The sequence below is a fragment of the Phymastichus coffea genome, unplaced genomic scaffold (assembly GCF_024137745.1).
Source record: "Phymastichus coffea isolate CEN01 unplaced genomic scaffold, Cenicafe_Pcof_1.1 PCOF00306, whole genome shotgun sequence".
NCBI lineage: Eukaryota > Metazoa > Arthropoda > Insecta > Hymenoptera > Eulophidae > Phymastichus > Phymastichus coffea.
In genome coordinates this window covers 31,690-44,291 of record NW_026707117.1, presented here as the reverse complement: position 1 = coordinate 44,291, position 12,602 = coordinate 31,690, and the positions used below count along the sequence as shown (strand labels likewise).

Here is a 12,602-nt window from a genome sequence, read left to right as displayed (position 1 = left end):
TTTTCGAAGTTTGTAAGTAAAACATCATGAATCACGAAAATTAATTACCAGCTGGTCACCGGAGGAGGAACGGTTAGCTGATTTTTATGATTTTTGTTTCAAATTGAAAAATCGAAATCGTTTTTTTTATAATTTGACAAAAAAATGATAAACCTCGCTGACCTTTATAGCTATTGTATTGGTTGACGTGTGATGAGAGCGCGAAAATTAAAATTTCACTATGCTTTGAAACATTTTTTGTTATATACACAAATGCAAAAGATTTAAATTTTATTAGCAAATTCCAAAGTAAATTCAATGTATTAAACACTGATATGTATCTTTAAGACAATTAAGAATGAAAAGTAAGTCGTTTCGAAAAAAGAAGTGTATTTTGGAATTATGCTAATCATTTTTTGCTTCAAACGACTAATCTATTTTCTATTTCTAAAATGGAAGTGAATATTATTATCTAAAATCTTTATTTATAAGAAAGAGAATAAACATAGAATTGAATAGATTAAAAAATATTTTCATTTCTGTACATTATTTGTTTACATATAACTTATACAGGCAGCATGAATTATAAATATGTAATATATAAGTATTATATATGATACAAATTCAGTAATTATTGGAATTGATACTTTTAAAAGTAAATATCAATTACTAATTAAAGGTGCCTCTATTTATCAAATCATATTTTAATTTAGGCCTTAAAATACTCTCATTCTATCTTCAGATGTAACAAAATGCATTTACATATGTATGTACATTATAAGAAAGCTGCACTTTGCACACATGTCAAGTCTTTGGAGTCTTGTACAACATGATAATTCTTGAAATTATTATTCGATAAGCTATTTATTAATTGAACATAAAAAGTAAAAGAATATTTTCTCAGAAATAAAATATTATTTAACATGTGAACTATTTACCAAATAATTCATTGAAAATTAATTGAGAAAAAATATTGAACACGATATATTTGTGAAGTTGATAATTTGTTAGTGAAATTGTAATGGAAAACATCCATAAAAATTTTATTCTTCACATAGAACCATTCTACGTAAAATCTTTTTTTAATGCTACTATATTTTTTAATGCTATTATATTTTTGTTGTTCAGTTAACTAGCATCATATTGAATAATAATTTGTAATTTTCATATTGAATCGAACTTAAACAAGATAAAACGATAAATTATAACGATCATTCTTCGTGTGCTCATATAAAATTCTCTAACAGTTCACTCATGTAACCACAGTAAAGAGCTTTACTTGTTTTATAATATTTGTTATCGTGATAATACACAGAGATCAAAAGTACAATAGAATAACGTAAATAAACTCAACTATTAATCCTAGTTATTCTTTCAAAACTTCGCACAATAGAAACATATGCAGTCTAATTGATCACTTTAAAATAATTCACAGAATGCAACTAATTGCGAAGTATTTTTACATCGGTTTATCATCATTTATGCTAAATGAATTACAACGTAGATATCGTTTTAGTATTCATTCTTGATACAATTAATTGACAGTTGAAATCTATCATTACATGTTTTTCTTTGTACTCGACTATCTGATTATTTATTTATTATTTTTATTGTGAGATGTAAGATGCCAGATATCCATTATACTGTACTCATTTTTTAAACTACATTTTGTATATATATATATATATATATATATATATATATATATATATGTGTGTATAAACTGACGATCATACGACTATAACATGATACGTATGCGGCTGTGTGTGAATACCGTATGACAATTATAAAATCTCGTAGAAATTGAGATCACAGAATTCTTCCTCGTTGGAAGTAGCGATTTCTTCGCCATTCAACCTGTAAGGTTTCACCCAGGTTTTCAAATTAATACCGGTATCGAGATTTTCGAACGTCGTCTCGAGATGTGGCCGTGTCACCAAAATACATTTGCTTTTGATATTACTTTTGAGAAACTGCCATATCTCGACTTGCTTCTCGTCCGTTACGTAGAACTCAAACGCGTTATTTATGACGATCACGTCGGCACTTTTGACAACATCATCGGACTCTTCGATTTTTTTGCACATGACTTCTATCCTATCTTGCATCTTATATTTTTCGATTATTTCACGTTGCAGCTTGCACAGATCCTCGTTCATTTCTACGCCGATTATTTGCGACGCATCGGTAAGGACGTAAGCCTATACAAATTCATTTGCGTAAGTTTAGTGTGACTTAGCAATTAAAATTTTATTTTAATAAAACGAGTACATCTGACTTACTCCATATAAAACAACTCCTAATCTGGACCCAACGTCTAATACAATTTTGTTTTCCAATGTGGGCAGGCAGTCATTGAACACATAGTATACTGATTTTCTTGACATGGAGTGAGATATGAATACTTAAAAGTAAAATAGTAATTTAATAATTGTATGAAATAAGAAATGGGTTTAAATAATGCTGAATTACTCAAAGGTTCAATATTTTTCGATCCACAGTCCATGCAATAATTTCTCTTGAGTTTGCCATCCTCTGCAAGATCTTCAATATCATCATCATCATACAAAAACTCATCAACATGCACTGTTATATCAGAAAGACAATCAGCATTCTGTAAATTTAAATTATTTTAGAAAATATATAGGTTAAAGTTATTGTGATTTAGCAAAAGTATTTATAATAAAAAAATTCTACCTGTCCAGTTTTTGGTGGTGAAATTTTTTCTGATGAAAGAATAGCACTCACTGGAACTTTTTTCTTTATCTCTTCAGCAATATTATTTAATGTAGATATAGGATCATCCAATAAACCTTCATGTTTTTCAGAATCCTCTAAATAAAAAAACAATAATATTTGTAAACGAAGTATGAAATTAGTACTATAATACCTGTAAGCAGTTACTTACCATCTTCATAGGGTTCCCCTAAATTATTGCAAGATACTAATTGTTCATAGACAAAGTCGATGAACTTGACTTTGTTCTTCTTGTCAACAGATGCAAACAGAGCTTTGAATTTTTCTTTAGCTTCTTTCAAAGACATTGTTCATTGGACTATCATTCGATAATATCACAAATATCACAATAATTTTTGTTATAAAGAGCGTCTCTTATATATCTTTCAAACATGTGGAACTCAGCTAATTACACTGCGGCATGCCGAAAAAACACATGATAACTTAACCTTACTCGTGTAATTTTCAGTGCTAATCATGAAGACTGTATACAGTCTCCATGGTGCTAATACAGAATTCAAACACAACGAAACAGCGGACTGTGGACCTGGGGGCCTATTCTGAAAAAAAATTTTGTGGTAAATCAGTTTGTCACTTCAGTTTACCACAGAATTAATCACTTTAGATGTGATAAATGCTTATGACATGTGCTAAAATTTTTTTTCAGAATAGGCCCCCTGTGGTAATAAATACCGTACGGTATTCTGACTCTCGGATGACGGATCTTATCTGGATGAGTGTACAAACTGAAGTCAGCTGCAAGGAGCCCTTTATTTTTTTTCGATATATAAACCATCGAATCCATCGAAGCCGAACACTGCTTCTGCGGCCATTGTTATACGCTACTGATGCATTTCGCAGTTTACATATATTTTTTTAATTTTTCATATACACAGTATCGAAATTAATCGTTGTTAGTGAAGAACATTGCTAAGAAAGGTTACAATAATAAGTATATATGTTTATCAGAGCATAAATTATTTATAAAAGACCGCTTTACAAAGTATTTTCGTACATCATGGAATTTGATTGTGATGGCAAAGAATCAACAATTACCGATGATGTTTTAATAAAAAAACATGAAAATTTATTTGTCAAAATATCATCTAGTTGGGAAATAAATAATGGTAAAATTTTAGAAGACAGTGTATCAACTGTATCAGTTTTGCAAGCTTCAGAAAAGTAAGTTTTCTATTAAATATTTCATTCTGCATAACTATATACTATTATTTATTTATAACATGTTTTTGTTTCTGTTTTTTAAAAGGATAAATCTTGAAGATGTAGTATCATTAGATACTTGTGTAGCATTGAAAGCAGATCCATCAGGAGAATCATGCAAGGTAGATTTTCAAGTGACAAACAAACAAAAAATTGCTCGTATTGCAGTAGTTTCTGAAGCATCAGTATTAGAACTTTTTAAACAATCTGGAGAATATGCTAATACCATTTTTGCAGAGTTTGTTGATGAGTTTCAAGATCATGCAGTATATATTGCTGAATCTATAATTCAACCTCCGTCAACAGAAGCAAGTATAAAGGTAAATATTATGGTTTATGGCTTTCATATCCATATTTAAGTTAATTTAAATTTTTTGAGAACTTTGACATTTAAATAATTTAAGAAATCTTAATAATTTAAAAAATTTTATTCGTTATTGTTTTAGTTTACTAGAACCAAAAATAAAGATACAATGTGGATATATGGAATAAGACTCACTTTAACAGAGCCATTATCAGAAAATTCTAAAAACCATTTTGATTTTGATGTGATTAACAATTACTTGAGTAATACACCTCGAATCAGGCCTGAAAGGATTGAAATGGCAAAAAAAGTTTTGGAGTCTTTTACTAGTGGAGATTCTAATTCTTCTGGAGATGACATAAATACCCGCTTTCAAAGCTGGGGTATGGCGGGCTGGAGTTCAAATAGTTCAAATAGAATTCAGGGGAATAATAGGTCGAGTAATACTAGTGAAGTAGATAAAAGGTCAGAATGTAATGGTACTTCCATAACTGTTAACTCTGAATTGAAAAAATATATAGACGAACAGTTTACTAATATGGAAAAAAGACTGATGGCAAAAATTGAGTCAATGAATAGAATCATAAATCAGAAATTAGATATTCTACTGAAACTAGAATCCTAATAAAAAAATTGATAAGTTGTTAAGTTTTTTAAAACATTTTTATCTACAAAGTGAAAATAAAGTTATGTACACAGTTTCTCAGTAATATTTAATACAAAGTATTTTGAATGGACACTACAACAATAAATATTTACATTAATATTCACTTTTGTTAAAATGCTTATTTGTATGATGTTATATGAAAAATATTTAATTTAATCTATTCAAGCTTAAATATTATTATTTACTACAAGTTTACTCTCACATCCCTTATTATCTCTTGAGTCCTCTTACCTATCCCTTTACATGTAGTAATATGTTTACTATCATCACTAAATGTATTCATTATTTTCTCTGATTCTCTTATTATTTTAGTTGAATCTTTAATTTGTTTTCAATTGAATTTTTCATTTTTATTTTATTTTATTTTTGTTTTCTATTATTTTTGTCTCTTTTCATTATCTATCAAATTCACTTTTATTTAAAGAATTAAAATCTCATCTTTTACATCTGAAAATTCATTTTGGGTAACAATTATAAGTTGCTGTTTTCACTTAAATTAGTTAAATAAGTAAAATCATTGCATAAATGAAAGAAAGGCATTTCACAACAAATAAAATGCAATAATTTGGTACTATATAAACCAGTGTATATATAAATTTGAATCTGAATCCACTACTAGTATTTTCAAAGAACGCAATTTTTTAAATAATATATGAAAAAATAGTTTGTCGATCTAGTCTATTATACAACAAAAAGATTATAACGAAAAGGTCTCGTATAATTTTTTCGTAAAATGTGTAGGTCGTCAAAAATTATAAATTTTTTTTACTGAAGTTAGATATTAATAAACTTTATAAAGAATATGTACAATCCACTTCAAAGAAATAACTGTTTGATATTCCTGTTAAACAAAAGAAACAACTGAAATTTTAAAAAAATCAATAAAAATATTATGTGTGATTTATAATTAGCTATGTTGAAGATAATGAAGAATATATTTTTTTAAATAAATGAACTTAAGTTCATTGATACAGTGTTCTTATGTATTAGTAACAAAAGAAAGAATATAAACGACCTGCCTAGACTTCCTTCAACTTGATTTGTTTGCAATTGTTCGCAAAATTGTACTTAAATCAAATCAATATGAAAATGAAACCAACTCACTAGCACACCCTTTCAAATGAGTCCACTTACGAAAAATCAAAATAGGTTGAATTGTTTCAGAGAGATATTCAAGTATATCATAAGAAAATAATAATTCACGTCGAATACAGAACTTCTTATACTTTGCTAAAGTGACGTCAAAAGAATACGTAAAAAAATAGTGTCGCTGGAAGCTACTAGATTTTGTAAAATATTGGACAACTTACATATTATAAAAATTGTTTGTCATTTGGTACTATTGCGTTAATCATTAGTACAAACAATATCTACAGTATCATCAGAATAATGCAATATAAATGAAAACGGTGCCGAAAAATTAATATTCCAAGAGTCCGCCCTTAATTTACTTATCGCTTTTTTTTCGATTAAAATTCTTACCGTACATGATTTATTTGCCTTCTGCAACAATTTAACAGAATTAAAATCTTGGACTACACAATTATTTTTCAACAATAACTATTTTTCAACCGTCAGAAGTCAATCAAAATGATTTAAAAAATTGAGAAAGGGATATATATTAAATTATATTCTTTCGAAATTTTCAAATTGAAGTAAGCCGTCTGAAATATATTACTTTTTCTTAGTTGGTTTAATATTTAATAAATAGTTGCTTATCCTGATTAATTACTGGAAAGAAAAAAATGCAAGACGTAGGACTGAAAAGAAAAGCGATAGGCCTGTTAAGCGCAGAAACGCGCTTGGAAAATTAATTTTTCCAAATTACTTCCATTTTATATTTTATAGCTTTTTAGCACTTCTGACGCTGTTTGTCCTGATTAAGAGTATTAATAATAAATAATAAATTGAAGTTTTTTAAATTGTAAGATTTTCGTAGTTTTATCAAACTTGGTAATTTCTCACGATCTTTTAGCTTCTATGTAATCTTGGAAAAAATTTAATTTATTATTACTCTGATCATTTCTGTTGATTATATTGCAAGCTTTATAGCGAGTCGAATATGAAATAATACATTGGTTCAACAAAGGAGTGAATCTATACCTCAGCAGAATGTATATTTAAATTCAATCCAATTAACATTATCTAAGTAACATATAAAACTAGATTCGAATATTTATTAATTAGAATAAAACAATTGATTATATTTTTTTGTTACAATAATTTGTTTATATATATATATATATATATATATATATATATCGAGGTTTAGTGAATAAGTCTTGTAATAAGATTTCAAGTTTGATAAATAAAAGAAATATATATCGAGGAAGTAAAAATAAAGCTATATACTCATTTCTTCAATAATTTTTAACACAAAAGTATTTTATAGACATTATAAAAATAAATGTTTACAATGACATTCACTTTTCTTAAAATACTTATTTATATAACATACTGAGAAAAATGTTTAAACATGTAAATAATTTACTATGAAAAAAGACATGTAAAGTTTAAACCTATTTTGATGCCTTATGAATAAATGGAACAATTTTCAATATTGCTAAGATTCGTTTTTCTTATCTTCTTTTTCATTCTCTGGATCCCACATATGAAGTTGCTTACGCCACAGTTTTACCATACCATCCCAACCTCGTCTACTGTATTTCAAATACATTGGAGGTGTTCGTGGATGCTCTTTAGTACGTTTATCTCTGAAAAAATAGAAAACATAATTTAGATTAATTTTCATTTACCCTAATAGGATAAATTTAAATCTATTATTTTTGTTATCATTTAATTTTCCTTACTTTGGAACTTGTTGAGAATATACATCATAGCCTATAGTATTTTTTCCATAATCAATATCTTTTTGTCTACGAGCTAGCACAGCTGCATCAGTCTCATATTCAACATTCTTTTTGTTACTATGATTAGATAGTGTACTACAACTTGTATCACTATTCCGCCTACTCCTATTCATTGTTTCTTCTCTAGGCTCTTCTTGCTTTATCCTTTTACAAGGAGTAACATTTTCACTATCATCACTTGTATTCATTATTTTCTCTGATTCCTGTTTTGTTTCAGTTGAATCTTCAATTTCTTTTTTAATTGAATCTTTTATTTCTATTTTATTTTGGTTTCCATTACTTTTGTCTCTTTTTTCATTTCCTTCTGAATCCACTTTGATTTCAGGAATCAAAATTTCACTTTTTATGTCTGATGTTGAAACATCCATCTTAGCTGATAACGATAAGTCACTTTTGCCACTTAAATTAGATAAATCAATCTTGCTATTTGATGATGATAATTCAGAAGGATATGAATCTGATTCCATGTCACACCATAAAATAGGTGATGGCTTCAGTTTCTCAACTTCCTTGTTAATTTTCTCATTGTTACTGATTTTTTTTAATTCTACTTCTTCATCATCATCATCAGTTTTGATTTCTAAATTTCTACTGCAATAAATTGCTTCATTCAATAATGCATCATCATCATCATCTGCACAAGGGAAAGAATTAGAGTCTTCTTTGATGGTAAGTGCCATTTTTATACTTACTACTTAATGAACAACCTGAAACAATCAGACTTTCAGAAAAACAATCAAAACTATGGACTATTAATTTTTTGTTTACTAATCAAGAAATACCAAGATAGTTGTATAACCATTAAATTTATGTTTTAATATACATAAGAATAACAAAAGAAAATATCAACGTTCAATACTCTATTCTAAACAAAGCTTGGAATTTTCTTGGAAGATTGTATACATGGCGTCTTAACCTGCTATCTAAATCACTTACGCAAAATTTTTACGTCTGATGAAAGTACAAATGATTTTCTAAAGTAAACGAAATTAACTGCTCTCCAGTTTTTTTTAGACTTGATGTCTATTTTAGAAATAATAAAAGCCTAAAAGAATAACGTTTACAGGAAAATTAATGCGAGCTGATATCACAGGAATATTCATAAAGTCAATCCTCCACGACTCCTCCCGGCCCCAAGCATCAGTTATATCTAGCTCGCGCCCTTTTCAATCAACCAGCGGCGCAAAACGCGCCTTTTCTAGAAAACTACATTGTCAACCAAAATCGTGACTAATATAAGTTGCGTTTACAACTAAAATTAAGAATTTTATTAAATAAAATTGATAGTAACAGTTATGTGAAATTCTATTTAAACCTAACAACTCATTTTAATCAATTTTAAATGGTTTTAATAATACACTAATTTGAAATGATATTGTTAAAATAGCGACCGTCAGAGAAACGTAAGAACAGTACTGGAACTAATATAAGAAGTAAAATTCTGCGAAACTCATACGGGCCTTTTCACACTGAAAGAATATTCCTGTAATGTTGTTGTTTCGTGTGAATTTGTACTTCACGGAACGAATGTTCCATCAGATACACATTCGACAATCGACATCATCTATACGCCTGTGCACACACTCTGTGATTTAAAATCTGACCGCTCTGGCGCTCTGACGTTACTGACACTGTGTATAGTTGTATGTATGTATGTACAATACATACATAGTGAGCATAAGTATTAGTATATATAGAGAATGTTTATTTTGTACGTATGTTATTTGTAGTTATAATTTTGTAAATAATACAACGTTACAATGGAAACTGGTGAGTAATTTATTATTCTTTAATAAGTGTAATGAAACTGCTTTTTAAATAGTCGAAAACAAAATTCCGATACGAATAACCTAAAACAATATTATTAATAGTAACGTTAAGGTGAATCAATTATAAACATGAATTAATTACTATATTTATTTACAGATTTAGTAGCAGAAATTGATAAGAGTCTCTGTATTGTGATTTTAGATATAAATCCCATGCAAAAGCTTGTCAAACAAATTTTGACTCAATGTTTAGACTCAACTATTGTTTTCTCAAATGCACACCTAATGCAAACACCAAATAATCACATTGGAATTATGGCTTGTCATAGCCAAGGTGCACAGTTTCTCTATCCCAAAGACAAAATGCCAGAAATTCGGCAGTTTGATGGACAATATGAAAAATTTACTCAACTTGAAAGAACTGTCAGACAAGAAATTCATAAAATGGTATGTGATATGTCTATGGATAGAAGTTGTAACGAGGAAAGTTTGATATCTGGTGCCTTATCTATGGCTTTGTGTTATATTACTAGAATGGAAAGAGAAAAAATAGCAGGTGAAAAATTACATTCCAGAATCTTAGTTATCACTGCTAGTCATGATTCTGCAACACAGTATATGAATTATATGAATATCTTTTTTACTTCTCAGAAAATGGTGTGTCAAAATATTGTTATTTACCAGAAGTACAAAGTCATAGTTTAAAACTAAATTTATGATGTATTATTTCAGGGTGTTATATTAGATGTTTGTAGTTTAGATCATGAACTTACTCTTCTCCAACAAGGTTGTGATTTAACTGGTGGTAACTACCTGAGGGTTCCGCAACAAAATGGGCAACCTCCATTAGCAGGCTTGTTGCAATATCTATTGGTATGTTAGTTTGAGAACATAGGCGTTTATGTATTAGTCTTGATTTTTTATAATTATTAAAGATAATAAGTTTTCAATTGCACTATTTTTATGTATATTCATAACATTAAATGATAGAAATTGAAAGAAATTTCAAATTTCTTTATGATAATCATTTCTATTTCAGTGGATATTTTTGCCTGATCCATCAGTCAGGTCAAAGTTAGTACTACCACCACCAGTTAAAGTAGATTATAGAGCTGCATGTTTCTGCCATCAGGTACTTGTTGATACAGGATTTGTTTGTTCAGTATGTTTATCAAGTGGGTATTATTCAATTTTCATACTACCAGATATAAATTGATCACACTAATATTATTTTATTTATTTTTAGTATTCTGCAAGTTCAGCCCTCTTTGCACAACATGTCAGTAAGTATCAACTGTTTCATTTTGGAAAAGTTAATTTTAGACAAATAAAACATTTTAATTTCATTAAATCTTAAATAAGCATTAAATCTTTAATGTTACAGTACTATTTTCAAAAATCCTGCTCCAATTCCAATGAAATTGAAGAAGAAAAAGAGAAGTGTGGATCCTGTTCCTTAAACGAATTATTTATATTTTTATTATGATGTTTATCTGACGAGATGTGTAAGCACGAATATACGGATCTTTCAAATTGTTTAGTTCCGAAGATTAACACATAATCCATATTATTTTTCGTGAATTATTTATCGCGATATGTATATTTGTTAATTCAATGTTAATCAAAACACAAAGCATTAAATGTTTACATTCATATTTAATTTATTCTAATAGGAATTCTTAATGTTAGCTAATTTTCCTAAAAAATACATGTTTTTAAGTACAAATTATACTTCAAAGCAAACAAAGATATCTCGACGAGTAAAATAATTATTCCGTTGAAAAAAGGCAACGGGTTAGCAGCATAGCGCTTCAGGGCAAAGAAGAAAAACCTCCACTCTTTATAAGTATAAATGACCCTTTCATTAACGTTACGCAAACAAGTAAAGAAAGGGTTAGCTGACACTCAATTCATAAGCATAACTGGATTTTTCTAGCCAAGAGTACTTTATGGCACAGAAATTGCATAAAGAAGTTATATTTCTTTTGAGTTTTGGTATGTATTTTATGTTTATAAGCTTTCTTTGTAGCAATAATTGACGCTCGTAACATGGCTACTTTCTTAGTATGTAAATTCTTTCTTTTATTCAATCAATCTCCTGATTCTATTTTTTAATATTTTTATTAGAAATCTCTGTGGAAACAGCATTTAAAGCAAATAAAACTGCCTTTCAATTACTAAAAACTTAACGACATTGGATACAGTAAATTGAAAAAGTATATTTTGGACATATGTTATAAAAAATTTAATTGAGGATTTATTAGTTGAAATTTATTAGTTGATTTGTTAGTCTCTGAAAACATTTAAGCTCACTACTAAGTTTGGAAAACTTTTTTCCTCAATAACGTAAGGTCACAAACTTCTTAAATTCGCAAAACCTCGGAAAAATTAATCGCAACTACACATTAAAATACCCATATACATGTTCGGTCAAACTTTGTAGAGGTTTAGAGTCTAAGCTAATTAGCTTATAACTATAAAACCCTGTTTTTCATTCTATAAATGTAGAATGCAATTTCGTGTTCTGCTTGAGTTTTTGCAAATTCAATACTGCAAGTATATTTGTGCAACATCTTTATTTATAATTAAAAAACGATTAGTGAAGAATGCTAGATTTTTACATTTTTCGCAGAAAATTGAACATACTTGTACAGTGAAAGATCAATTTATAATAACTAATTTTGTAATAAATCAATTACACAACCTTATTATACATAATAATACTAGAATATTTTTATAATTTATATTACACAAACAGTAGAGCTAAAATAGCACATTTTTAAATAAATTATTCATGATGTGTTTCTGCAACTCATTATTAAATTTTTCGATATTCTTTTCATTGTATGTATTAATAATAAAATTTCAGTCAGATATAATCATGTTTGATCATTTTTTTTGCTCTATTAAAGCATACAATAGACAAGATAACTGGATTAAATAATAGTTAAATACTTTATATCAGTGTTTGTTTCGTTTAATTTAGTAATTATACAGTTCACACATTTTATATTATAATTAATTAAACAATTGATTTGAACTAATTGAATTACCGA

General features: G+C 28.1%; 4 protein-coding genes across 7 annotated transcripts; 2 read left to right on the top strand and 2 right to left on the bottom strand.

Moving 5' to 3' along the window:
* Positions 1-1,702: 1,702 nt before the first annotated feature.
* LOC131674805 (uncharacterized) lies at positions 1,703-3,400 on the bottom strand. Its single transcript, XM_058953635.1, has 5 exons — positions 2,888-3,400; positions 2,677-2,813; positions 2,452-2,593; positions 2,262-2,383; positions 1,703-2,180 (listed from the first exon to the last, which is right to left on the bottom strand). Exons 1-5 carry the CDS (start codon positions 3,021-3,023, stop codon positions 1,764-1,766), a joined length of 954 nt encoding a protein of 317 aa, XP_058809618.1. The 5' UTR covers positions 3,024-3,400; the 3' UTR covers positions 1,703-1,763.
* Positions 3,401-3,539: 139 nt separating this feature from the next.
* Positions 3,540-5,078, top strand: LOC131674804 (uncharacterized). The gene is made up of 3 exons (XM_058953634.1): positions 3,540-3,897; positions 3,983-4,256; positions 4,383-5,078. Exons 1-3 carry the CDS (start codon positions 3,734-3,736, stop codon positions 4,863-4,865), a joined length of 921 nt encoding a protein of 306 aa, XP_058809617.1. The 5' UTR covers positions 3,540-3,733; the 3' UTR covers positions 4,866-5,078.
* Positions 5,079-7,189: 2,111 nt separating this feature from the next.
* On the bottom strand, positions 7,190-9,156 carry LOC131674803 (histone RNA hairpin-binding protein-like). 4 transcript variants are annotated; one of them, XM_058953632.1, is made up of 4 exons: positions 8,714-9,156; positions 8,118-8,484; positions 7,718-8,063; positions 7,190-7,621 (listed from the first exon to the last, which is right to left on the bottom strand). In XM_058953632.1, exons 2-4 carry the CDS (start codon positions 8,455-8,457, stop codon positions 7,471-7,473), a joined length of 837 nt encoding a protein of 278 aa, XP_058809615.1. In that variant the 5' UTR covers positions 8,458-8,484; positions 8,714-9,156; the 3' UTR covers positions 7,190-7,470. The 4 variants fall into 4 exon arrangements, with proteins under 4 accessions (XP_058809615.1, XP_058809616.1, XP_058809613.1 ...); XM_058953633.1 differs by having other exon boundaries at positions 7,718-8,411; positions 8,470-8,484; positions 8,714-9,104; XM_058953630.1 differs by having other exon boundaries at positions 7,718-8,484; positions 8,714-9,107.
* Positions 9,157-9,351: 195 nt separating this feature from the next.
* Positions 9,352-12,251, top strand: LOC131674802 (general transcription factor IIH subunit 3-like). The gene is made up of 6 exons (XM_058953629.1): positions 9,352-9,547; positions 9,704-10,203; positions 10,279-10,419; positions 10,586-10,721; positions 10,793-10,829; positions 10,931-12,251. The coding sequence occupies exons 1-6, from the start codon at positions 9,538-9,540 to the stop codon at positions 11,004-11,006; spliced, it is 900 nt and encodes a 299-aa protein (XP_058809612.1). The 5' UTR covers positions 9,352-9,537; the 3' UTR covers positions 11,007-12,251.
* The last annotated feature ends 351 nt before the right edge of the window (positions 12,252-12,602 follow it).